Raw genomic sequence first — 27,618 nt, forward strand, 5'->3', positions numbered from 1 at the left:
TCCAGTGTAGTAGTGACTGATAATTTCTGACACGTGAGAATCATAAAGTGTTTCTTAGGCAAAGGCTTTAGGAGTTTTAAATTAAATCACCGCCATCTACAATGGGAAATTTAAGTGTATAATTTCTTAGAGATGTTAGAATCAACAAGACTGAGCAGGACATGACCTGAAATAAAACATAGTTTACCAGTTTTTGTTTATATCTTTAGATTATTTGTATTTTACTTTTCGTCTTTTATTATGAAATGTTCAAACATATCCAGGTAGAAAGAATAGGCACCTGAGCTCTCGTGTCTCTGTACCAGCTTCAGTAGTTACCAGCAGATGGTCACTTTTTTTGTCTTTATTTTCTACATACCCCTACCCCTGTTAATTTTAAAGTAAATCTCATTATATCATTTCATCCTTCAAATACTTTAGTGTGTATCTCTACGAGAAAGAAACTTCTTTGATTAATATAACCATGCAAATTAACAGTAATTCCTTGTATCATCTAATCAGGTTACTTGTAATTTTAAAAGTATAGATAAAATTATCTTTTCCCTTCTTTTGCTTTTTAAAAACATTCTGTTCTAGATAAAGGTTCCTTCGTTCTCTGAGACACTGTCTGCTTTGAATGTAGTACAGGTGGCTGGTGGTTCTAAAAGTTTGTTTGCAGGTATGATTATTCTAATATTAAGTAATTTTTAAATCATGCTTAACACTGAAAACATAGTTATGTTGTAAAAAGTGAGTCCTCTCCTCACTCTTGTTCCTTGCAGTGACTGTAGAAGGAAAGGTGTACGCCTGTGGAGAGGCCACGAATGGCCGGCTTGGGCTGGGCATCTCCAGCGGGACTGTGCCCATCCCCCGGCAGGTCACGGCTCTCAGCAGTTATGTGGTCAAGAAGGTGGCCGTTCACTCAGGTATCGGGCCAAGTTGGCACTTGTATGAGGATAAGCCTGTTGCTCCTGTTCTGTAAATAACTAGGGCCCTCGAATAATTTTCCCTAAGATATCCTTGCATTCTTTTTCAAGTTTTACTTACTTATTGGGAATAAAAATTGGATAATGTAATCTCGTGGTGGTCTAGAATTGAATTATTGTTGCTGCATGAGGCTTTTTGGAGACCAGGAGTTGTTTGCATTCTAGGTATGGGGCGTACCCCTCCAAGAGGGGCTTTTCAGTCTTGGAGTTGTGGTCTCAGGGTCATAGCATCTTTGAAATCATCATGTTCTGTGCTTAAATATATGTTATTTTTCTGGAGAAAGAGCCTGTATAACCTTCTTCAGATTCTCAAAGTGTCTGTGATCCCCACTGATAAGAAGAATCCTTTTAAAAAAATTGATACTCCTTCAATTTAGGAAACATTTATTTATTTATTTATTTTAGTGAGAAGAGGAAGATTATCCCTGAGCTAACATCTATGCCAGTCTTCCTCTATTTTGTATATGGGTCGCTGCCACAGCGTGGCTGCTGACGAGTGGTGTAGGTGCACACCCAGGAACTGAACCCGAGCCACTGAAGTGGAGCACACTGAACTTAACCACTAGGCCATGGGGCTGGCCCATAGGACACCTTTATTGAATATTCTTTCTTTCAAAGCACTGTGCTGACCTCTGAGGAATGAAACTGAATTAGATGTAAAACTCAGTTTGTGTCTGTACCAAATAGGGTTAGATTTAACCCCATATAACAAAAAATCCAAACAGTAGTGGCTTGAGCAAGATAGAATTTTACTTTTCTCCTCCGTGAAGGTCTGGAGGTGGTGTCCAGGGCCAGTTCAGCAGCTCCAGCGCATGATGAGCACAGGCTTCCTCTTTCTCTCCACCCTCGTTGACAGATGGCTCTGTGGCTCTAGGCAGACACGAGATGGGCATTTCCTCCAGCTCACTTAGCCCCTCTAAAGAGCTTTTCCAGAAACCTCACTCATTTTCATTGCTTCTCTGTCACCATCCTCTCTGGGAAAGGGAGTCTGAGAAGTGTAGTTTTTAGCTGAGCACATGGTTGCCATTGATAATATGGGTTTTGTTGGTACCAAAGGAACAGGGCAGAATGAATGTTGAGGGGACCGGGAACCCAGGAACAGGTGACAGGAAATGCCAGTAAAGACAGTGCTCTTCAGTCTGTGGCAGAGTGGATGGACTGGGAGAGAATGGTCCATGCTGGAAAGAGCATGAGCTGATGTGTTGTGGGAATAGTGAGTATAATGCCTTAATTGCAAATGATGGTACTTTTGCTTAAATAATTCCACTTTCGGGGTGCATTTCTCAAAAGCTTAATTGCCACTGCATTTGATAATTTGTCTGATCACAAATGTACTTATTTTTACTTTTACCATCTGAATTTTGATCTTTTATATATTTAATAGAACAGGAACCCCATTAATAAACAGCATTCTTTTGCCTTTGTGAGTGAAATTGTTTCTTGGATTTAAACTTTGTAGTTTAATAAGAGTTTATTCATTTTATGTATTTGTCAGCCTGATGTTGCTTCTATCTACTCATTTATTCAACACATGTTCATTGAGTACATACTGCATGCCAGGCAAATTAAGTAGTTAGGCTGCATACTTTTGGTATACCAGTTCAGCAGCTCATATCTGTGTGAACATTGCAGGTGGCCGGCATGCTACGGCTTTAACTGTTGATGGGAAAGTGTTTTCCTGGGGTGAAGGTGACGATGGCAAACTTGGACACTTCAGCAGAATGTAAGAATATTTTCATTACTTGCTAATAAGAAATTGTTACTGATGATAATAGTGAATGCCATTTGATAGTTATTTTGCAGGAAATTAAATAGGATAGGTTGTTTATGAAAATAGAATTTAAAAATTTATTTTTTAAAATATCTATGAATGTGATTTGGCCTTACCTGTTCTAAGATTTGATAGTTAAGTTGATCTACAGATGTTGTTTTGACTAAATGTGGATCAGGGTAGATGTCCTTTTTTCCTTCTTAAAAAAAACTGGATTGATTATAGGGAATATTATTTAATCTTGCTCTAGGAACTGTGACAAGCCACGGCTAATAGAGGCCCTGAAAACCAAGCGTATTCGGGATATTGCCTGCGGGAGCTCTCATAGTGCAGCCCTCACGTCCAGCGGTGAACTGTATACCTGGGGCCTTGGAGAATATGGCCGGTTGGGACATGGGGATAATACAACTCAACTGAAGCCCAAAATGGTGATTATACACATACGAATTTTTGTTGCTTACAGAAAGCTTACCATCTGCTCATTTCAAGAGAAGATAAGCTTCAAGTCTAGGAAAGTTCATAAAGATGTGCATTATTGGCTTTCAGTCTTTGAAAAAATTTTCCTTGCTTTCTCAGTGTCTGTGCTTCATTCTCTTTTTAAATTTGTAATTGAGTAGGTGAAAGTCCTTCTGGGTCACAGAGTAATCCAGGTTGCATGTGGAAGTAGAGATGCACAGACCCTGGCTCTGACTGATGAAGGTGAGCTCCTGTCCTGATTCTATGTTTCTGGGTGGGTAGGAACATCATAAAAAGTTGGTCTGAAGTATGTTTTTTTAAACCTAGGTTTGGTATTTTCCTGGGGTGATGGTGACTTTGGAAAATTGGGCCGAGGAGGAAGTGAGGGCTGTAACATTCCCCAGAACATTGAGAGACTAAATGGACAGGGGGTGTGCCAGATCGAGTGTGGAGCTCAGTTCTCCTTGGCTCTCACCAAGTCGGGAGTGGTGTGGACATGGTACGTAAACTCCCTGTCACCCACCAATGTGTCTTGGGGTACCTCCACCCTACCCCATGCCACCCTGAGGGGATGGTAAAACCTTCATTTTCTTACTCATTCCAGGTATCTTTGTCTTTTCGAGTTGGGATTAGTGATAACATTATAAGAAGAAATTGGCCATTATAACTGGGTTGTTTGGAAAAGAACGCTAGAGAAATTTTAGCCCAACATGTCTCTTCTGTTTAGTTGAGGTTTATGTAGAGAGTTTCTTCTGCTTGCTTGTTTGCTTCTTTTTTTTTTTTTTTTTGAGGAAGATTAGCCCTGAGCTAACTGCTGCCAATCCTCCCCTTTTTTCCTGAGGAAGACTGGCCCTGAGCTAACATCCGTGCCCATCCTCCTCTATTTCATATGTGGGATGCCTGCCACAGCATGGCTTGCCAGGCGGTGCCGTGTCCGCACCTGGGATCTGAACCGGCGAACCCTGGGCCGCCGAAGCAGAACGTGTGCACTTAACTCCTGCAACACCAGGCCGGCCCTTCTTATGCTTTCTTACCATGCTAGAACCCTAGTGAGCAAATGGGCAGAAAACAGAATTCTGATTTCTGTGATCCTGAAAAAGTTCACCTGTGTTTCTTGTGAAAGTTTGTTTTATTAAATCAAAAAGGAATGGGACACTCGGCTGACACTGGATGGTCTGATGGGCCTTAGCTTGAGTATTATGACCCAGAGGCAGCTTGAGAAAGAATTACACTAAAGAGGACTTTTGAGAGGCATTTGAGGTTTTTTTGTCATGTTTTCAATCTCTTTGTGTGAAAACCTACATCAGTTAGTTAAATATTGTAAAACACACATTAGAATCTTGCTAGTAGAATTAATGAATTAATGGTATACTCTTTTATAACATAATTTCAAACACCGTAGGCATTGTATATGATCTTACCATTGAGATGGCTCTAACATTGTAAACAATGAGTGTTTTCCTGTGGAGCATTGCTAGACTATAGCCATATATTAAAATGTGAACTGTTGACCTCTTCGCAGGGGTAAGGGGGATTACTTCAGGCTGGGCCACGGCTCTGATGTGCACGTGCGGAAGCCTCAGGTGGTGGAAGGGCTGAGAGGGAAGAAGATCGTGCATGTGGCTGTCGGCGCCCTGCACTGCCTAGCGGTCACGGATGCAGGGCAGGTAAGCTGAGGTTATGATAGATCTTTTTCATGTCCAAGTGTAACTTGTAATGGAATGAGAGGAATCTTGGTACTTGAAAAACCAGAACAGGGCTTTGTCCATTTTGTTCCTCTGTGTATCTGCCCAGTTGTCGGCACAGGCTGAGGGCATCTTAGAAAGAGTTGCTGGCTCATGCATGTTATACAGTGTTGGACTCCCCACTCTGAAGTCCACTTGGAAATGGGAAGAGATTATCGTCATTGAAGGTGCTCCTACTGCTAAGGTATTAGCAGTATTTTACTTTAGAAATTGATAGCTGATGGGGAGATATATATCATTTTAGAAATTGTTATCCTTGACAGGTATTTCTCATTCTCTGCTTTGAGAGGCCATAGTGTGATAGGCTCATGGATGTTATATTTTTAAAATACGTTTATGGCAAAAAATTAGCATACTTTTTTTTAGTAAAAATGAATTAAAAATGAATTGTACCTTCTAATTCTGTAAAGTCAGAAGTGATTTACTTGAAAAGTGAACATATTGTTTTTGATCATTTTTCTTTGCAAAATAAAGGAAAAAATAAGTTACTGTATTTAGTCGAAGAGGATAATCTCCTTGCTTCCTATAACAGAACAGAGTAGATTAAGCCATTGAACTGATATTAAGTAAATACTGGTTTATAGTCATTGGCAAGAATTTTAAAGTAATTTTAAAGAAAATGTTCTGGAATCTTGAAAGTTTCTGATTTTTTCCCCCTTAACAGGTATATGCTTGGGGTGACAATGACCATGGCCAGCAGGGCAATGGCACAACCACAGTTAATCGAAAGCCCACACTTGTACAAGGCTTAGAAGGCCAGAAGATCACACGAGTGGCTTGTGGGTCTTCGCACAGTGTGGCGTGGACAACCGTTGATATGGCGACGCCCTCTGTCCATGAGCCTGTCCTCTTCCAGACAGCAAGAGACCCTTTAGGTGCTTCCTATTTAGGTAACACAGATTTGTATTTTATATGAGATCCTTTGGTGTGGTACAACAACATCACAAATAGAATGTCTAATGCTTATAGCACCACCAGATTAGACTTTGCAGCACCATGTTAACTGCTTTCTGAACCAAAGCCACACAATATTCATTGTGCGCTGTGCTGTGATTTATTGACACTGGAATGAAAATTTTAGAAGGCAGCACCATGTGGATTCTTGTGTCATGGTCAGGTCAACTCTGGCAATGCTGTACACACAAGCAAAGAGAGAAGACTGTAATAACCACTGGACACATATAGGCACTGGCTGAACTGCCGGGTGTTTTCAATAGCTCTGTTTAGGTGTGGTTGACATACAGTAGACCTTCCACATGTAAAGTGTAATTTCGTAGCTGTGACGTGTGCACCTGTCAAAGCATCACTTCAGTCAAGACAGTGAACATACATACCACCCCTGAGTTTCCATGGGCCACTTCATACCCTCCCTGCCTCCCACAGCAACTGACTTGCTTTTTGTCACTATACATCAGTTTCCAGTTTTTAGAGTTTTATATAAATGGGATCATACAGTATGTACTCTTTTTTATCTTATTTTTTTCACTGTGCATAATTATTTTTTGATTCATCCATGTTGCATGTATCAATAGTTCGTTCTTTTTTATTGTTGAATAGTATTTCATTTATGGATATAATGCAATTTGTTCATCTGTTCGCTTGTTGGTGGACTTTTGGCTTGTTTCCAGTTTTTGACTAATACAGATGGAATTGCTGTGAACATACGTGTACAGGTCTTTATATGGATGTACACTTGCATTTCTCTAGGGTAAATACCTAGGAGAGGAATAATTGGATTGTACGGTAGGTGCATGTTTATCTTCTGAAGATACCTACAAACTGTGTTACAGAGTGGTTGTTCTAAAGCTCCACCTCCTCCATGTTTTTGTCTACACTCGGTGTGATCATTCTTTAATTTTAGCCATTCTTGTAGTTGTGTAGTGTATCTCATTGTGGTTTTACTTTGCTTTTCCCTAATGACTAATGATGTTGGGCTTCTTGCTTATTTACCATCCATATATGGTTTTTTGTTGAATTGGCTATTCATATCTTTTGCTTATATTTAAAACTAGATTGTTTTCTTATTGAATTTTGGGCAGTCTTTATATTTTCTGGGTAGAAGTCTTTTGTCAGATATATGATTTGCACATATTTTCTCCCAGTGTGGCTTGTCTTTTCATTCTCTTCACAGGTGAATTTTAAAGAGCTGAAATATTTAATTTTGGTAAAATCTAGTTCATCTATTTCTTTCTTTTATGGATCATACTTTGGGATTGTATCTGAAAAACCTTTGCCTAATTCAAGATCCTGAAGATTCTTCTTTTGTGTTTTCTTATATAAGTCATATAGTTTTAGAATTGAGGTCTGTGCTTGATTTTGTGTTAAATTTTGTGGTGTGAGGTATGCATTGAAATTCTTTTGGGGGGGGGTGGTATATGGGTATCCAGTTTCCACTGCAGTTGAAAAAACTTCTTCTCTATTGAATTGCTTTTGCTCCTTTGTCAAAAATCTGTTGTCCAGGTATGTGTAGATCTATTTCTGGACTTTCATTTCTGTTACATTGATTTGTTTTTGGATTTTGATGCCAATACCACATTGTCTTGATCATTATAGTTGTATAAAACACTTGAATTCAGGCCATGGTAATCCTTTAGCTTCTTTTTTCAGATATGTTTTGGGTATTCTTGGCCTTTTGCATTTTCATGTAACTTTTAGAATCAGCTTGTCAGTTTTTGTAAAATAGCCTGCTTGTCATTTTGATTGCATTGACTGTATAGATCAGTTTGGAGAGGATGGGCATCTTCAAAATGTTGAATCTTCTAGCTCAGGAACATAATATTTCCTCCATTTGTTTAGGTCTTCAATTTTTCTAGCAATATTTCATAGTTTCAGTGTACAGGTCTTGCATATCTTTTGTTATATTTATACCTGTATATTTCATATTGTTTATACTGTTATAAATGGTATTTTGAAAACCTCTTTTGGTCCTTGCTGTCATCTAGAAATATTCAAGTTACTCCTTGCTAGTGTATAGAAATACAATTGATTTTTTTAGGGAATTTTATCTTTCTTCATTCTAATATGAATGTCACATTTTTCCTCTGTCTTTCATGAGGGGACATTTTGTCTCCAGTGCCATCTGCTTTTATAAATAACTGAAATGTGATCTTCTGGCTTCACCAGTTATTAGCTCTATGAAATGGGGCAAGTTACTTAGCCTTCCTGTGCTGTTTCCTTTTCTGAGGTAGATGTAGCTGAGGACTGACTGCAGTCTTGTCCTTTCCAGTTTCTGTTACTCAGTGGTTCCATGTTGGTCTTCTTAACTTACAGCTCTTTTCATGTCACATTATGTGTATCACATTTTGGGATTGCCCTTTTCCATTCAGTGTAATTCTCTGGGGATCATCCAGGTTGTTGATGGATCAATCATTCCTTTTTATTACTTGAATACTATTCTATAGTTTATTTATACACTGAAGGAGATTTGGATTATTTTTAGTTTTTGGCTAGTACAAATAAAACCTGCTGTGAGTATGCATGTATAGGTTTTTGAGTCAGTTATGCATACCTGGAGTAAACCCCACTTGGTTTTGCTGCTTTTTATTTCTTAGATATTCTCTGTTGTTTATCTGTTTTCATTTTTATTGGTTTCTGTTCTCATCTTCATTAGTTCTTTCTTTATGCTGCCTTTAGGTTTATTTTGTTGTTTTTTTCTAGTTTCTTGAGGTAAGAGCTTAGATCATTGATTTGAGACCTTTTCTCTTTTCTAGTGAAAACTTTGAGGACTATGAATTTTCCTCTCAGCACTACTTTGGCTACGTCTCACAAATTTAAATATGTTGCATTTTCTTTTTCATTCGGTTTTATGTATTTTTAAAATTTCCTTTCAGACTTTGTTTTTCACCTATGGGTTTTCTTTTTGTCTGTTTTGGATTCAGTTTGCTAAAAAAATGTTAAGGACTTTTACCTTTTTGTTCATGATAGATATTTGTACGTCTCTAGTGATATCTCTGTGTGGTTTTGATATCAGGGTAGTGCTGGCCTCATTGAGTGAGGTGGTGAGTGTTTCCTTCTTTTCAGTTTGCAATTTGTGTAGAATTGGTAGTATTTCAATAGAATTCATCAGTGAAGCCATCTGAGCCTAGAGTTTTCTTTGTGGAGTTTCTTTGTGTTTTTTAACCACAAATTTAATTCCTTTAATAGATACAGGGCTATTTGTTTCTTTTCTAGTAAAATTTATCTCATTAATGAAAGTTGTTCTTTTCATTTAAATTGTTGAGTGTATTCACATAATCTTGGTCTCAATATTTGCTTATTCCCTTTTAATATTTATAGAATCTGTAGTGGTATCATCTCTCTCATTCCTCATATTGTTAATTGTATCTTTTCTTTCCAGTTTGTCTAGAGGCTTATCAATTTTATTAATTCAAAGTGCTAACGCTTCTTTGATTTCCTTGATTTTCTCCATTGTTTTCTGTTTCACTGATCTCTGCTCTAATCTTTGTTAATCCTTTTCTTCTTTTTTGGTTTAATTTTTTCTTTTCTAGTTTCCTATAGTAGAAGCTTAGGTTGTTGGTTTAAGATCTTCCTGCTTTTCTAATGTAAGACATTTACTTTTCCCACCTTGATTAACTGACTCTGCTGTCATTATGACAGTTAGCCTCTTTATCCTATTGCTTCAGAACTCTTTGTGTTAAAATCTAATTTGACTGGTAATAATATAGCCACTCTAGTTTTCTTTCTTTTCTTTTCTTTGTTAATTGAGGTCATAATAGTTTATAACATTTTGAAATTTCAGTTGTGCATTATTATTTGTCAGTCACCATATAAATGTGCCCCTTCACCCCTTGTGCCGACCCACCAAGTCCAATCCCCTCTGGGAACCACTAGACTGTTCTTTTTGTCTGTGTGTTACTTTATCTTCCACATATGAGTGAAATCATATTGTGTTTATCTTTCTCTCTCTGGCTTATTTCGCTTAACAAAATACCCTCAAGGTCCATCCATATTGTTGTGAATGGCATGATTTTGTCTTTTTGTATGGCTGAGTAGTATTTTATTACATATACATACCACATTGTCTTTATCTGCTGATCAGTTGATGGGCACTTGGGTTGCTTCCACATCTTGGCTATAGAGAATAATGCTCAAATGAACAGAGGGGTGCATAAGTCTCTTTGAATTGTTGATTCCAAGTTCTTTGGATCAATACCCAGTAGGGGAATAGCTGGATCATACGGTATTTCTAGTTTTAATTTTTTGAGAAATCTCCATACTGATTTCCATAGTGGCTGCACCATTTTGCATTCCAACAAGCAGTGTATGAGAGTTTTCTTTTCTCTACATCCTCTCCAACATTTGTTAATTTTTATCTTCGTGATTATAGCCGTGCTAACAGGTGTAAGATGATATCTCAGTGTAGTTTCGATTTGCATTTCCCTGATGATCAGTGATGTTGAACAGCTTTTCATGTGCCTATTTGACTATCTGTATTTGTTCTTTGGAAAAATGTGTGTTCATATCCTCTGCCCTTTCTTTGATTGGGCTTTTTTTTGTTGTTGAGTTGTATGAGTTCTTTATATATTTTAGAGATTAACCTCTTGTCAGATAAATAATTTGTGAATATTTTATCCCAGTTGGTGGATTGTCTTTTCATTTTGTTCCTGGTTTCCTTTGCTTTGCAGAAGCTCTTTAGTCTGATGAGGTCCCATTTGTTTCTTCTGTTTCCCTTGTTCAAGTAGACATGGTATTCAGTAAGATCCTTCTAAAACCAGTGTCAAAGAGTGTAGTGCCTATATTTTCTTCTAGGAGTTTTATGGTTTCAAGTCTTCCTTCAAGTCTTTGATCCATTTTGAGTTAATTTTTGTGTATGGCGAAAGATAATGGTCTACTTTCATTTTTTTGCATGTGGCTGTCCAGTTTTCCCAACAGCATTTGTTGAAGAGACTTTCTTTTCTCCATTGTATATTGTTAGCTCCTTTGTTAAAGATTAACTGTCCATAGATATGTGGTTTTATTTCTGGGCTTTCAATTCTGTCCCATTGATCTGTGTACCTGTTTTTGTACCAGTCCCATGCTGTTTTGATCACTATATTTTTGTAGTATATTTTGAAGTGAGGGATTGTGATGCCTCCAGCTTTGTTCTTTTTTCTCAGGATTGCTTTAGCTAATCAGGGTTGCTTGTTGCCCCATATGAACTTTAGGTTCTTTGTTCCATTTCCGTGAAGAATGTCATTGGGATTCTGATTGGGATTGCACTGAATCTGTAAATTGTTTTAGGTAATATGAACATTTTAAGTATATTCTTTCAATCCATGTGCTTGGAATATCTTTTCATTTCCTTATGTCATCACTGATTTCTTTCAATAATGTCTTACAGTTTTCATTGTATAGGTCTTTCACCTCCTTGGTTAAATTTATTCCTAGATATTTTATTCTTTTTGATTGCAATTGTAAGTGGGATTGAATTCTTGAGTTCTCTTTCTGTTAGTTCCTTATTCGAGTATAGAAATGCCACTGATTTGTCTAAGTTGATTTTGTACCCTGCAAGTTTGCTGTAGTTGTTGATTATTTCTAGTAGGTTTCCAATGGATTCTTTAGTATTTTCTAGATATAGAATCATATCATCTGCAAACAGAATTTCACTTCTTCATTGCCTTTGGGTTCCATTTATTTCTTTTTATTGCCTAATTGCTGTGACCAAAACCTCAGGTACTATGTTGAATAAGAGTAGTGAGAGTGGGCACCCTTGTCTTATTCCTGTTCTCAGAGGGATGACTTTCAGTTTTTCCCTGATGAATATTATGTTGGCTGTGGGTTTGTCATATATGGCCATTGTTATGTTGAGGTTCTGTCCTTCAATACCCATTTCATTGAAATTTTTGATCATAAATGGATGTTGGATCCTGCCAAATGCTTTCTCTACATCTGTTGAGATGATCAATAGATGAGGAATAGGTTTTTATTCCTCATTTTGATAATGTGGTGTATCACCTTTATTGATTTTGGGATACTGAACCATCCCTGTGTCCTTGGTATAAATCCCACTTGCTGATGGTGTATGATCTTTTTAGTGTGTTGCTGTATTCAACTTGCCAATATTTTGTTAAGTATTTCTGCATCTATGTTCATCAGCGATTTTGGCCTATAATTTTCCTTCTTTGTGTTTTCCTTGTCTGGTCTTTGGATCAGAGTGATGTTGGCCTTGTGGAATGTGTTAGGAAGTGTGCCATCTTCTTCAGTTTTTTTGGAGTAGTTTGAGAAGAATAGGTGTTAAATCTTCTTTGAATGTTTAGTAGAATTCTCCAGAGAAGCCATTTGGTCCTGGATTTTTATTTTTGGGGGAGGTTTTTCTTTGCTGTTTTCAATCTCTTTACTTGTGATTGGTCTGTTCAGATTCTCTATTTCTTCTTGGCTGTTTTGGGAGGTTGTATGTGTCTCAGATTTATCCATTTCTTCTAGATTGTCCAATTTGTTGGCATACAGTTTTCCAGAGCATTCTCTTATAATCTTTTGCATTTCTCTGGTATCCATTGTAATTTCTCCTCTTTCATTTCTGATTTTACTTATTTGAACTTTTCTCTCTTTTCTTCTTTTGAGTCTGGCTAAGGGCTTTTCAATTTTGTTTATCTTCTCAGCGTACCAGCTCTTTGTTTCGTTGATCCTTTTTACTGCTTTTTTTTTGGTTTCAATTCCATTTACTTCTACTCTAATTTTTATTATTTCTCCCCTCTGACTTTGGGCTTTGTTTGTTCTTTTTCTAATTCTTTTAGAAGCAGTCTAAGATTGCTCATTTGAGCTTTTTCTTGTTTGTTAAGGTGGCTTTATACTGTGATGAATTTCCCTCTTAAGACCGCTTTTGCTGAATCCCATATGAATTGGTATGGTGTATTTTCATTTTCATTTGTCTCTAGGTATTTTTTTATTTCTTCTTTAATTTCTTCAATGATCCATTGGTTGTTCAGTATTCTGTTGTTTAATCTCCACGTGTTTGTCACTTTCCCAGCTTTTTTCTTGTAGTTGATTTCCAGTTTCATAGCGTTGTGGTCAGAAAAGATGCTTGATATGATTTCATTCTTTTTAAATTTACTAAGGCTTGCCTTGTTTTCCAGCATATGATCTGTCCTTGAGAACATTCCATGTGCACTTCAGAAGAGTGTGTATTCTGCTATTTTGGATGGAGTGTTCTATATATATCTATTGAGTTAATCCCGTCTAGTTTTTCATTTAGATCCACTATTTCCTTGTTGCCTTTCTGTCTGGATGATCTATCCATTGATGTAAAAGGAACGTTAAGGTCCCCTACCATCATTGTGTTGTTGTTGAGTAGCTCCTTTCAGCTTTGTTAATAGTTGCTTTATGTACTTTGGTGCTCCTATGTTGGGTGCATAGATATTTATAAGTGTTATGTCTTCTTGGTGGAGTGTCCCTGTTATTGTTATAAACTGCCCATCTTTGTCTCTCGTTACCTGTTTTGTCTTGAAGTCTACTTTGTCTGCTATAAGTATGGCAACACCTACTTTCTTTTGTTGCCATTGGCTTGGAGTATCATCTTCCATTCCTTCACTCTGAGCCTGTATTTGTCTTTAGAGTTGAGATGTGTTTCCTGGAGGCAGCATATTGTTGGCTCATATTTTTCAATCCCTCCTACCACTCTGTGTCTTTTGATTGGAAAATTCGATCCATTTACATTTAGAGTGATTATTGATATATGAGGGCTTAATGCTGCCATTTTATTGCTCGTTTTCCAGTTCTTCTCCCTTTCTGTTGTTTCTTGTCCCATGTATTTCATATTACCAGTTTAGTTTGGTAGTTCTCTATGATGATTTTCTTAGTTTTGTCTTTATTTATCATTTGTGTCTCTGTTCTGATTATTTGTTTAGTGGTTACTGTGATGTTTGTATAAAAAAATCTCAAAGATGAAATAGTCTATTTTCTGATACCCTCCTGTTTTTTAGACGACACCAATTCTATCCCTTTCTGTTTCCCCTTTAAGTTATTATTGTCAAAACTTATTCCATCCTTTGTTCTGAGTTTGTGGTTAAAATGATGAGATTACATTTATTTTTGATGTTTTCCTTCTCTTTATCTTTAATGTTTAATTAATTGTTTGCCAACCTCTTCTGATAGCTGCAATTTTCTGATTTTGTCTACCTATTTAACTCCTTGCTCAAGGTTTTGTATCCCCTTTCTTTTTTTTTTTTTCCAGGTATGAGAGCCTTCTTGTGCATTTTTTTTTTTAGGACGGACATTCATGTGGTGATGAACTCCCTTAGCTTTTGTTTTTCTGGGAAAGTTTTTATTTCTCCATCATATCTGCAGGAAATTTTCCCTGGATAGAGAATTTAGTATTTTTGACTGGCAGTTTTTGTCTTTCAGAATTTTAATCTATTATTCCACTCTCTCCTCATCTGTAAGATTTCTGTTCAGAAATCCGCTGAAACCCTGATAGTAGTTCCTTTTCAAGTTATTTTTTTCTGCCTTGCTGCCCTTAGTATGTTTTTCTTTTGCCATCTTGTCTGCTATATGCCTTGGAGAAAGTCTTTTGACATTGATATAATTTGGAATTCTGACAGCTTCTTTCTGTATCTCCAGCTGCTTCCCCAGGTTTAGGACATTCTCAGGTATTGTTTCTTTGTGCTCCATTCTCCTGTTCTTCTCCCTCGGGAATACGGATAATCTTATGTTGCATTTCCTATTTCAGTTGGACATGACTGAGTGAATTTCTTCACTTCTTTTTAGTTTTAGTCATCTCTCTTCCTCTATCTGAAACATTTCTATATTACTGTCCTCCAAGCTGCTAATTCTCTCCTCCATAATACCAGCTCTGTTATTCATGGACTCCAGATTTTTCTTTATTTCATCCATTATGTTTTTTCATCTCCAACATTCCCGGTTGGTTTTTCTTTATAGTTTCAGTCTCTTTTGTGATGAAGTTCCTCATGTATTAAATTGTCTATCTGTATTTTCTTGTAACTTTTTAGTTTATTTTATGATAGCTATTTTGAATTCTCTCTTATTTAGATTTTAAATTTCTGTGCCTTCAGGATTGATTTCTTGGTGCTTGTAATTTTCCTTCTGGTCTGGAGTCTTAAACTGTTTTTTCATATTGTTTGCTGGCATGGATTTGTGCCTCTGCACAGTGATAATATCTGGTCACAGCTTCCATCTCCTGTCCCTGGGTGGGGGTCAGGAGCTGTGTATTCTGAGCCCACCACAATTTGCAACTTGCTTGCTCACAGCTGCTGCTCTTCTATCTTATGCACCAGTGCCCTGCGCAACCAGTTGTGCTGGAGTGCCTGGCTGGGGGTGAGGTGCTTTCTTTCGCCACTGTGATCCTGGTGGCATTCTCACTCTGTTCTTGCTATCTGCTCTCCTGAGGTGCTGTCTTAATGCAGAGCCCCCTGCAATAACTTAACCTCTTCTGTCTGGAGCTTTCCCTCGAGCTGTGAGGGAACTTGGAGAGCGAAGATGTTCCTGTAGAGGGCCACCCCTCCCACCATGTCCTCAGCTGTGCACAGTCCTGAGGTTACTGCCATTCAGGAGGGAGAAGAGATCCCTTCATGTCCTTCTACTTCTTCTAGGGGTTCAGCGCCTCACCCTTCAGACGTATGGCTGCATGGGTCTCTCAGACGTCTTTTGTGTTGCATGAATGTCCTCTGTTAGTATATGAATGTCCTTTTCATTGTGTTTAGAGCGGAGAGTCTAAGGGAAGAGCTCACTTCGCCATGATGCCTATGTCTCTCTTCAGCTTTTTTTAAATCAGTGCTGTATACTATATGAACCATGGTATTCCATAGACTATGATATACTATGGTATCTTTTCTGTCCTTTACTTTTCACCTATTTGTGTCTTTATATTAAAAGGAGATTCCTTGTAGGTAACATATATTTAGATTTTGCTTTTTAAAATTTTCACTGACTATCTTTTTTGACGTTATGTGGTCCCCTTTCACTTCCTGGTATCATTGATGTCTCTGTGTTATATCTATCGTCTTGCTGTGTGTTTTCTTTTCCTCCTTGCTGGTCATTGTTCTCTCTCTCCTCTTTTCCTGCCTTCCTTTGAATTAATTATTTTCTATGATTTAATTTTTTCTCCTTTGTTTTCTGTGAGCTCTAACTCCCTATGTTATTTTAGTGATTGCTTCAGAAGCTATATTATACACCTTTAACTTATCATGGTCCACCTTCACATGGTACTCTACTATGTCATATGTAGAATATGAATCATAGAACAGTAGATTTCTATTTCTTCTGTCCCAGCCTTTGTGCTGTTGTTGTCATACATTTCTTTGTATGTTGTAAACATCACCGTATTTTTTATTAGTTTTCTTTAAACATCAGGTTGTGTATTAAAATGATTTAAAGAGTAAGAGAAGGTCTCTGTATTTACTCATGTGGTTACCATTTCCAGTGCTCTTTACTCCTTTGTGGAGACCCATGTTTCCATTTGGCATCATTTTCCATCTGCTTGAAGGGCTTCCTTTTTTATGTCTTATTGTGTGTATGTGCTGGGGACTCTTCCTTTCAGCTTTTTTATGTTTGAACTTGTTATTTTGCTTCATTTTTGCAATATAGCTAAGCTGAGTATAGAATACTAGGTTGACAGTGTTTTTTCCACTGTTTTAAAGAAACTGTCCTGCTGTCTTCTAGCTTACATTTTTTTCATTGTGAATTTCTTGTCATTCTTATCTTTGTTCTTCTGCACATACTGTGTCTTTTTTTCTCAGACTACTTTTAAGATTTTCTTTCTTTCCCCTTGGTTTTTGGCAATTTGATAACCATGTGTCCTGATGCAGTTATTTTCATGGTTCTTGTGGTTTATTCTGCTTCTTGGATATTTGGGTTTATAATTTTCATCAAATTTGGAAGTTCACAGTCACTGCTTTTTCTAAAAAATTTTTTCTGTTCTTTCCTCTTTTGGGAACTCTAGTTCCACATGTCTCTTGAAGTTGTCCCACAGGCAACTTATGCTTTGTCCATTTTGTACTTTTTTTTCTCTTCTCTGTTTCATTTTGGATAGTTTCTGTTGATATGTCTTCAAATTTACTAGTGTTTTCTTTATTTTTTAGTGGACTGTTAATGTCATAAAACTATTGTAATCTCTGACATTGGAGTTTCCTCTCTAGAAATTTGATTTGGATATTATTTTTATATCTTCCATGTCTAGCTCTCTTTTTGAACATATAAAATAACGATATCGTAAGTGATTTAACTTCCCTGTCTGCTGATTATAACATCTGTCTCAGTTCTGGGTTATGTACATCAATTGATTTTTCTCCTTCTTATTTCTGAATTGAGTGGTACTTTTCTGCCTTTCTGCCTACCTGGTAACTTTTGGTTGGATGCCATGTATTGTGAATTTTGCTAGAGATTTTTATATGTCTATAAATCTTTTTGAGCTGAAATACTTTTAAGTTACTTTGAAACAGTTTGATCCTTTCGGGTCTTGATTTTGGACTTGCTAAGTGGATTCAGACCTGATAGTAGTCTGGGACTAATTATTTCCCAACACTGAGGCAAGGCCTTTCTGCGTACTGTTCTCAGTGCCCTGTGAATTATGAAGTCTTCCCATGTGGCAGACAGGAGCAAGTGCTATGCTGAGCCCTCAGTGTCCTTGCGCTTGAGGCTTGCTGGGCCTCCAGTCCTTTCCTGTAGTTTTATCTTTGGGTTTTGGGAGTTCCCTCTCACATAGGCACTCATCAGCTTTTGTTGCATTCTCAACTGGCGTGAGAGAGGGCACTTCCAGATCTCCAGGGTGCTTTCTGGGCAGCTCTCTTGTCTCTGGTCCTGTCCTGTGAACTCTGGTCACGTTGACCTCCCTAACTCTGAGATCCGCCTCCTCTGTGCTTGGATACCACTGGGTTATGTCTGATTCCATCCCTCTGCCGAGGCCTGGGAACTCTCAGGGCAATGAGCTATAACATGTGTCCAATAAGACTGTTTACTGGTGAACTTCTTGTCTTCTTTCCATTGTTTTGGGGTTTTTCGTTTCTTGCATTTCAGTGGTAAGTAAATACACATAGTTATTGTAGCCTTTTCACACTCACATATGTATAACATAAATTGTTGTAAGTGCAGTTTGCAAAAGTATCTACACCGTTTTCCAGTTATAGTGAACCTTTGCTGAAAATAGCTCCTTTACAGAAGTATAGATAAGATAAAATAACTGGGTTTTTTCACTCTGAAAGACCACTAACGAACCTAATTCCTAATCTGTGAAATAGCAAAATGCAGATTGCCGTGTATTTTGAAACTAAACTTAAAGGTCAAATTATAGAAATAGAGCAAACTTTGATCTTAGAAAGTGAACTCAAATTTTATTTTCCTTTTCCAGGTGTGCCTTCAGATGCTGATTCTTCTGCTGCCAGTAATAAAATCAGTGGTGTAAACCATTCTAAACCAAATCGCCCTTCTCTTGCCAAGATTCTGCTTTCATTGGATGGAAATCTGGCCAAACAGCAGGCCTTATCTCATATTCTTACAGCATTGCAAATCATGTATGCTAGGTAGGCTTGTTTGCTAACTTTTGAAAACCCACAATTATGTAAGCTTTCAGTCTTTGTAACTTTTTGATTGATCAAATGTCTCACAGAATGTTGTGTTATTGTTTTTAAATACTGTGAATTTTAGTTCACATACCCTTTAACAATGAATAATGGTATCTTTGTGCTTTCTTTATTGGGAGTTGAAATATTAATCGGAAAACCAAAAATCAGAACATTTTCATTATTCTTTATGGCCAGTAAACTCTAAGCATTAATATTTGGGGGACACGGTGAAGAATTGGTTGATAATAATATACAGTAATGTCTAAGGCCACTTGTCATCCCCTTCACTCAAACACTTGATAAGGCATAGTGTTGATATTGCTGTCTTTTCCAATATTTTGCTGCTGTTTTCTCACAGCCTAAGTAAGTTGCCCATCTATCAGTTTATTGTGGTTATGGTCCTGATGAGCAGAAATAAATACTCACACAGGAAGATTAGTTTCCAATCAAAGGCCAACTCAGTCATCGAGAGGACGTTTAGTTCTTGCTGCCTCCTGTGAAGCACTGTTGGTACACGGCTTTCAGTAAACACAAAATTACCCTCGGGTTCTAACAACAAGCCAAGAGGAATTTCTCGGGGAAATCCAGAGGCTTATTCTGCTCTGACTTTTATGTTTGGCAGTTTTCTACCTGTCATCACTATGGTCATTCATGTAAAAAAAGATCGAGAGTGAACATTTTAGCTTTTAGCAGATGAATATAGTAATAATGGCCAGTATTTTTCCTAAACTCTTTTCTACGTATCCTGTAAAAATGAGGGAGTCCTTCAGTGAGCGCTTGTCCTTCCCCCTGACTCTACTGTCCAGCAATGGTGAAGAGTTCATCACAGACCTGGCTTTCTATCCTGACAGAGATGCAGTGGTCGGGGCCTTGATGCCAGCTGGCATGATTGCCCCAGTGGAGTGTCCCTCGTTTTCCTCTTCGGCACCCCCTTCTGACACGTCTGCCATGGCCAGTCCCATGAATGGAGAGGAATGTGTACTCCCCGTTGATATTGAAGACCGACTAAGTCCAAATCTGTGGCAAGAGAAGAGAGGAGAGGTAAAAATAAATGGTAAAGCAATATAGCAAAATTAGATCAGAAAGGAAAAGGTAGCTACTTTTTGTTAGGAAAGTGTAAGTCATTCTTTCACTTAATTCAGAGTGATTTTGCACCTACTGCTATTTTTAGCTTGAATTAGAAAATATTCTGTTAAAGAGGAGCTTTTTTTAGTGCTTAAATAGAAATAGATTTATCCTTTTTTTTTTAATACGTTTTGTGGAACACCGTTGTAATTTTTTTTTGATTTTTTTTAATTAAGGTTATGAAAGTTAACATCCTTGTGAAATTACAGTTGTACATCATTATTAGTCATGTTGTAGGTACACCACTTCACCCCTAGTGCCCTCCCCCCAGCCCCCTTTCCCCTGGCAACCACCGATCAGTTCTCTTTGTCCATATGTTAACTACCACCTATGAGTGGAGTCATACAGAGTTCGTCTTTCTCTGTCTGGCTTATTTCACTCAACATAATACCCTCAAGGTCTATCCATGTTATTGTGAATGGGACGACTTTGTCCTTTTTTATGGCTGAGTAGTATTCCATTGTATATACATACCACATCTTCTTTATCCAATCATCAGTTGCTGGGCACTTAGGTTGGTTCCATGACTTGGCTATTGTGAATAACGCTGTGATGAACATAGGGGTGCATGGAACTTTTGGAATTGCTGATTTCAGGTTCTTAGGATAGATGCCCAGTAGTGGGATGGCTGGGTCATAAGGTATTTCTATTCTTAACCTTTTGAGGAATCTCCATACTGTTTTCCATAGTGGCTGCACCAGTTTGCATTCCCACTAACAGTGTATGAGGGTTCCTTTTTCTCCACAGCCTCTCCAACATTTGTCACTCTTGGTTTTGGATATTTTTGCCATTCTAACAGGTGTAAGGTGATATCTTAGTGTAGTTTTGATTTGCATTTCCCTGATGATTAGTGATGATGAGCATCTTTTCATGTGTCTATTGGCCATCCGTATATCTTCTTTGGAGAAATGTCTGTTCATGTCCCCTGGCCATATTGTAATTGGGTCGTTTGATTTTTTATTGTTGAGTTGTGTGAGTCCTTTGTATATTATGGAGATTAACCCTTTGTCGGGTGAATAACTTGTGAATATTTTTTCCCAATTAGTGGGCTGTTTTTTTGTTTCAATCCTGTTTTCCCTTGCCTTGAAGAAGCTCTTTAGTGTGATGAAGTCCCATTTGTTTATTCTTTCTATTGTTTCCCTCATGTGAGGGGTTATGGTGTCCGAAAAGATTCTTTTGAAGCTGATGTCAAAGAGTGTACTGCCGATATTCTCTTCTAGAAGACTTATTGTTTCAGGGCTAATTTTTAGGTCTTTGATCCATTTTGAGTGTATTTTTGTAAATGGTGAAAAAGAATGGTTGATTTTCATTCTTTTACATGTGGCTGCCCAGTTTTCCCAGCACCATTTGTTGAAGAGACTTTCTTTCCTGCATTGTAGGCCCTCAGCTCCTTTGTCAAAGATTAGCTGTCCTAGATTTATCCTTTTAAAAGGCTGCTAAATGCAGGTTCACAGTCCTTTATCTGCAATTCTGAAACCTTAAAGCTCTGAAAGCCAAAAGTTTTTGTAACTTATGTTGGGGAAAAACCCAACCTGAAGTCAAATGTGTGAGCTCATTTTAGTCTTCTTCATGTGACGTATTGTGAATAGATTTTCCTGGGAATATGAATGTGCGTGACTTTGCAGGGCTTCCCAGACCCCACTGGAGGTGTAGCTGGTGGTGTAAGTACCTTGTTAGCTCTGTAAAATCTGGGACATTCCAGATAGCTCAAGGGGTTTTAGATAAGGCTTTTTGAGTTGTGTGGGAAGTGTGCCACATTGCTGAGTTTTTCCTCTTCCTGTGTGTTTTTAATCTAGATTATCTCTTCTGAGGATGCTGTGACTCCCTCTGCAGTGACTCCATCTGCTTCCTCAGCTTCTTCTCGGCCGTTTATCCCGGTGACAGATGACCCAGGAGCTGCCAGCATCATTGCGGAAACCATGACCCAAACCAAAGAGGTCAACAGGCTTTCCTCTTTAGCATTTTATTTTGAAATAATGTGAAATATACACAATAGTTGCAGAATTAGTACATGGAAATGGAACATGGTAAACTCCTGTGTACCGTTCACCTAGGTTCTCCAGTTGCTAGCATTTCTGAACCATTGGCAGGAGAGCTGCAAGGCACAGTCCCCATTCCTCCTCAGTGCTCCAGTGCATACTTCCTGAGTATCAGGGTGTTAACACTGATCCAGGATTAATTTCTAACCCACAGACTTACTCAGATTTTTCTCATTGTCCCAAGAGTATCCTTCATACCTTTAGGACCCAACCCAGGGTTGCGTGTTGTCTCTTTGGTCTTCAATATGTAATAGTTCTTCAGTCCTTCCTTTGACAGAAATGCCACAGGAACAATTCATTGTTCTCGGTGCATCCCATTGGGGCATGCACATTGTTGTTTTACTGCATTACTGGTGACATTAATTCTTACCACTTGGTTAAGAGTATCTGCCAGGTTTCTCCACTGGAGGTTAATAAAAGTATGTTAATAAGTATTAATGGGAGATACTTGGAGACTGTGTAAATAACTTCATCATATTTTCACCCACCAATTTGTAGTATCTATTGATGATTCTAGCTGAATCCATTATTACTGTGGTAGTTGTCATATGGTGATTTTTCAAATGTCATCATTCCTTTTGGAATATAAATGTTGCTATTCTCCTCTAAGGGAAAACTTTCCATTCTTGTCTTGTCTGTCTGCCTATATTGGCATACGTTCATAGTATTTTATTCAAATAATGACATATATTAGTATTATCATTTGACACCCAAATTGTCCCAAACTTGGTCATTGGGTGCCCTTTTTGGCTGGTTCCATTTCCTTCTAACATGTCCCCATAATTTTTTGAGCACTTCCTTACTTTTTGGTACAACAGTGTGTTCTAGACTCATTTTTCACCTACCCTGCCATTGCCCTGGAATCAGCCATTTCTTCAAAGAGCCCTGGTTCCTTTTAGTGGATCACAGAATTTAGAAACAAGATCTGGGAGTTTGGTAAGGCAATTGCTCCTGGATGTCCTTGGTTTAGGCCTTCTCAGCAAGCAGACATGCATGGACATGAGCATTTATTTCTCCTTTGGCATCTTATCTATGTAATAAAAACCATGAGTCTTTCAAACCAATAATTTCAATTCCAGTCCAACATCACAGGGTTTATCCTTTCTCTGTCCCTTTCTGTATTTGATGTATATAGTCTTTTTATATGTTGCTGGATTGGTTTGCTATTTTTTTGAGGATTTTTGCACCTATATTCAAAAAGGATATGGATCTGTAGTTTTCTTGTGATGTCTTTGCCTAGTTTGGGTATCAGAGTAAAACTGGCTTCATAGAATGAGTTGGACAGTGTTCCTTCTTTTTTTTAAGAAAAGTTTGTCAAGGGTTGGTATAATTCTTTAATTATTTGGTGGAATTTTATCGGTCCTTCTAACATATTCCCATCATTCTTTGAGAGTTACTTTGCTTTCTGGCACAACACAAAATTCTAGGCTCAACAAGATGTTTTATGCTTCAGCACAGAAATCAGATGTTTTCTCCAAGAAGTGGAGAATGATACTTAAAAGCCAAGATCTGGACCTTCATATGCTCATTACTGTTGGGGTGTTGCTGTTCATAAGCTCTCTTACCGGACAGGCCTAAGGAATAAATGTGTGTCTGTATATACCCACACAATAGTTAAGTACAATAATATTTATTTCATTATATATCTACATATATTGAAAAGCATTGGTTCACAGCAATATGATCAATTGTAATAACTGCCCAGGATTCACTCTAGTTTTCTTCTTTCTGTATTTATAACTCTCTTCTCTGAAACTGAGAAACCTGGCCCCTGTTATTGACAGTTTATTTACTTCCCTTTAGGTAGCCAGCCTCCCATCTTGGCTGCCACCCCTCCCCAACACATCCTCTCATGCTGCTTAACCCATGACTTCCCCCTCTCACCCATGCTGCGTTTGCCCAAAGCAGGGACATGTTCCACTTGCCTTGGCTCTGTCACACCAGCCACCCCCACATGTGGACACCCTCCCCATCCTATTCAGGTGCAGCCCATGCCAGGCCGTCTTACCTGCTCACACTCTCCCCCTTGCCAGCATGCCCCCCTTGGGGACAAACAAGCGTTATTTTTAATTAATTGAAAATTCTTGATTTATTATGCTGTTACTGCTGGCAAAAATATGTCCTATGGAAATTATTCATGACCATTTTTGGTAATAAGAAAATCGCTGTTTATAAATTGGGTGTCTAGACTCAGCTTCTGATATTTTGCAATCTCTTAGAATGAGGTTTTAATGCAGAAATTGTTCTGAATTAAGCAAAATTTTTGCTTTTAGATAGGAAAGGGATGGTATGATTTTTTTCATACCAATTTATTCATGACGCATATGCATTTTCCAGATTGTACCCCTAAAGTCCTGTCATTTCAGTTTTGGTTTGATTCACGAATTATGGCAAAGTAATTTTCATGGTCTTGGGCTATAATTCACATTCAAGTATATGCAACTATGATGTTCTTTTTTAGCAATTCCTTTAGACTTCTTGTCTGTTTTTTTTTTTTCTTAACACTCCCACCTAAAAAATGTTGGGTACTATTTCAACCACAAAACTTAAGCTGTTACCTATGATTAATATATTCTCCTGAATGCTTTTACTGCTCTTCAGTGAGTGAGATTCTGGACTTCCATTGTTTCTAGTGAATTTCACTTACCAATTCCCTGGGTCTCTACACAGAGATAGGAGTAGGGTCTATTTCTTTAAAGGGAGAAACCATGTTCCTAGGTCAAAGAAGGCTAATTTCCAGGGCCAACTTTGGCATCCAATAGAATTTGCGCATCCAATAGGTCACATTCCCCTTAAGCTTCCTAAGTGGGGCTTGTGTTTCCCCCAGCTTATTTCTGTCTTTGGAAGGAGTTGGCACTGGTTTTGTTGAGATCCAGAAAGCAAGAGAGAAGAGAAGAGGCACTTATGGCATCTGATTCTTCCTTTGGCAAGCCAGACTCTGCCTGGGGAACTAGAAGGGCCTGGGTCCTCCCCTGTTCAGGACAGGGTATCAGTAACTCCCACTCCCTCCAAGCCTCAGAAGCTGTGGGATTTCCCAGCTCTGACAGCTCCCAATTTCTTTCTGTAGGCCAAACCCTACTGCCAACCTCCAAGAGGCTGTTGTGTGGTGGGCAGCACACTGTGGGGTAGCCATCCCAGGTGGGGCACCCTCACAAGGGTGAGGGGCAGGGAAGGAAGTGATGCTGCCACAGGTAAACAAGCGGCTCCTCCACTGCTAAGGAGGAGAGAGATGTAAATGGTCACAGGTGTGATTTGTTTTAGCTGACATACTATGAATGGGAAATAAAAGGGGAATATTAAGAAGACTCATTTTATATATTTTCCTTTTTGAAGAAACCAAGGAACAAGAGATTATGGACAATGTCTTAGATGTTAATGAATTGCTTTAAATAAGATTTTAGGAAAGAATTATGGAGAGGATCTAGACAAAATATGTAAAAGTGCAGTGTACAAATTTAGTTGATAGAAAGTTCCCAAGCATGTCTTAAGGGTGGGGGTAGATTTTACATGATGTGACTTTTATTCCCAGCCTCCCCTATAGCGTACGCCTCTGATACAAACTTGGTCATAGTATAAATTGTCCTTTTTTTTTTTTTTTTATTGATGTTATGATGGATTACAAGCTTGTGAAATTTCAGTTGTACATTTTTGTTAGTCATGTTGTGGGTACACCACTTCCCCCTCCGTACCCTCCCCCCACCCCCCCTTTTCCCTGGTAACCACCGATCAGATCTCCTTCTCAATATACTAATTTCCACCTATGAGTGGAGTCATATAGAGTTCGTCTTTCTCTGACTGACTTATTTCGCTTAACATAATGCCCTCGAGGTCCATCCACATTGTTGTGAATGGGCCAATAAATTGTCCTTTTTTATACTTTAGACATTCTCTTTGAAAGCTGCTCTTGGTAACTTGTAAAACAGTCAATTGGTCTTGAAAGCACAGTACATGGTGGAGATTTTAGGGGTCTGTCATTTCTTAATCTGATATTTCATGGTCTTAAATACCTTATAAAGTCCCTTATTCATCACTGGTAGTCATGTATCCTTTGAGTTTATGAGTAAACTGGTGACTATTTCTTAACATATCATTACTCATTTTAGTTGTTGGTCTTTTTAGGATGTTGAAAGCCAAAATAAAGCATCAGGCCCAGAACCTCAGTCCCTGGATGAGTTCACCAGTCTGCTGGTCGTGGACGACACCCGCGTCATGGTGGATCTGCTCAAGCTGTCCGTATGCAGTCGGGCAGGGGACAAGGGCAGGGATGTGCTGTCGGCTGTGCTGTCTGGCATGGGCACGGCCTATCCACAGGTGAGCCATGGGGTGGGCGGGGCAGGATTGGGTGGTGAGGTGCTGCTGATGACCTCACGCCTTGTCTTGTGCTCAGTTTTATTCTGGCAGACAGCAGTTTAGAAGGACTCCTTGTAAAACAAATTATCATATGTGCTGCAATTATCCCCCTAGTTTGCCCTTTGACATCATTTTGATATTTTTTGCCATTTAGAAATTTCTGATTTTTATGAAGTCAGATCTGCTGGGTTTTTGCATTTATGGCTTCTGGACTTTTATTATGCTGAAAACATGGTAGTGTTTAAAGAAATTCTCCTAGGTTTCTTCTAATCATTTTTATTATTTTATTTGTTATATTTACCTTTTTGAGCCATCTGGGATTTATCTTGATGTAAGGGATAAAGTAGGGATCCAACTTTATTTTTTCCTAGATGACAAACATGTTTCCCCATCATTTATTGAATAATCTATCTTTTCCCAGTGATTTGAAAAAAACTTATGGTATTCTAAATTCCTGGGTGTATTTGGCTCCATTTACAAACTCTTTTTTGTCCCATTAATTTAACTCTTTAAGCTCTGATATTATAATGGTTTACTATTATGGCTTTAAAATAGGTTTTAATATTTGGTAGCACTGGGTCCCATAGGACATTCTGCCTTGGTGGGAGCCATTTGGGATGGTAGCTGCCAACCACATGTGGCTGTTGAGCCCTTGAAATATGGCTAGTGCACCTGCAAAACTGAAGTTCTCATTTTACTTAGCTTTAAACTCGATAGCCTCATGTGGCTAATCTAGGGTATAAAGTCAATATTATATCAGTGTATCTTAGAAATAGGATTGATCAGTCCTAAAGTCCTTGGAATTCCTTAAGGACTCTTATTTATCAGCAGCCTTGCTCTGCCTTTTCAGAGCTGGTCATGCCAAGGAGTCTGATGTCATATACTCTGTGCAGATATGTTATCTCTATCTCTCTGGGCCCCATATCACCATCACTAAAACCATAAAGTACTTAAGTATGGTCAAGTGGTCCTGAAAACATAGTAAATGGTTTGGTAGATATTTTAGCAGCTTGTTATTTCTTAATCATATTCAGAAAGAACTAAAAAGTTATAGGTTTCCTACTTTCTAGTTTTTCTAGGCAGGTTACTTGGCATAATTCTGAGAGATTAAATCAGGCTGAATCACCACAAGCAAGATACTAATTTTTTCACAAGTTTACTGCATTTGTGGGAGGAAAGAATGTGAACAAGAACATGGGTTTAAAGTAATAATGCCCTGCATTTATCACACACATAACTGCCAGGCCCAGTTCTCAGGGCATTTTCTCAGGACAGACAGTATCTGTTCCCTTTTTTTCAGTGATGAGGAAACTGAGACTCTGAGAGGTTGTTCTGCCTCAAAGACACTAAGGTTGCTGGTGGGTGGGAGAAACGGGTTTGGACCCTGAGTGATCTGAGGGCAAAGCCCCGTGTGTGACCCCTCTATCACCATTTCTTGGGGGACTGATGGGCTTTGCAGAGGAAGGTTCTGAACCCCAGAAGACTCTGGTGGGCTGTGCAGGAATTTGACGATAACCAACACCTCTGTCTCTGAGGCATACCAGGTTCATGGAGAGACAGAAACAGAGGATTGTCTTCAGAGTGTCCTGGCAGTGGCAAGATGCTACTCTTTTGTCCTACCCTGACGTAATATTTGATACTCCTAAGAAAAAGACATTTGAGGGGCCGGCCCAGTGG

General features: G+C 38.4%; 1 protein-coding gene across 7 annotated transcripts in view; it reads left to right on the plus strand.

Moving 5' to 3' along the window:
* The window catches only part of HERC2 (HECT and RLD domain containing E3 ubiquitin protein ligase 2), a 270,577-nt gene that overhangs the window by 192,846 nt on the left and 50,113 nt on the right, over positions 1 to 27,618 (plus strand). For all 7 annotated transcript variants that reach the window (XM_046653926.1, XM_046653932.1, XM_046653929.1 and 4 more), the window contains 12 exons: positions 577 to 658; positions 762 to 905; positions 2,598 to 2,688; positions 2,987 to 3,164; positions 3,354 to 3,435; positions 3,520 to 3,691; positions 4,715 to 4,859; positions 5,602 to 5,827; positions 18,214 to 18,385; positions 19,279 to 19,468; positions 21,349 to 21,489; positions 25,711 to 25,902. In XM_046653926.1, the coding sequence (XP_046509882.1) occupies positions 577 to 658; positions 762 to 905; positions 2,598 to 2,688; positions 2,987 to 3,164; positions 3,354 to 3,435; positions 3,520 to 3,691; positions 4,715 to 4,859; positions 5,602 to 5,827; positions 18,214 to 18,385; positions 19,279 to 19,468; positions 21,349 to 21,489; positions 25,711 to 25,902 (1,815 nt within the window). The remainder of the gene's footprint in view (positions 1 to 576; positions 659 to 761; positions 906 to 2,597; positions 2,689 to 2,986; positions 3,165 to 3,353; positions 3,436 to 3,519; positions 3,692 to 4,714; positions 4,860 to 5,601; positions 5,828 to 18,213; positions 18,386 to 19,278; positions 19,469 to 21,348; positions 21,490 to 25,710; positions 25,903 to 27,618) is intronic.

The sequence above is a fragment of the Equus quagga genome, chromosome 2, assembly GCF_021613505.1.
Source record: "Equus quagga isolate Etosha38 chromosome 2, UCLA_HA_Equagga_1.0, whole genome shotgun sequence".
In the NCBI taxonomy this organism is placed as follows: domain Eukaryota; kingdom Metazoa; phylum Chordata; class Mammalia; order Perissodactyla; family Equidae; genus Equus; species Equus quagga.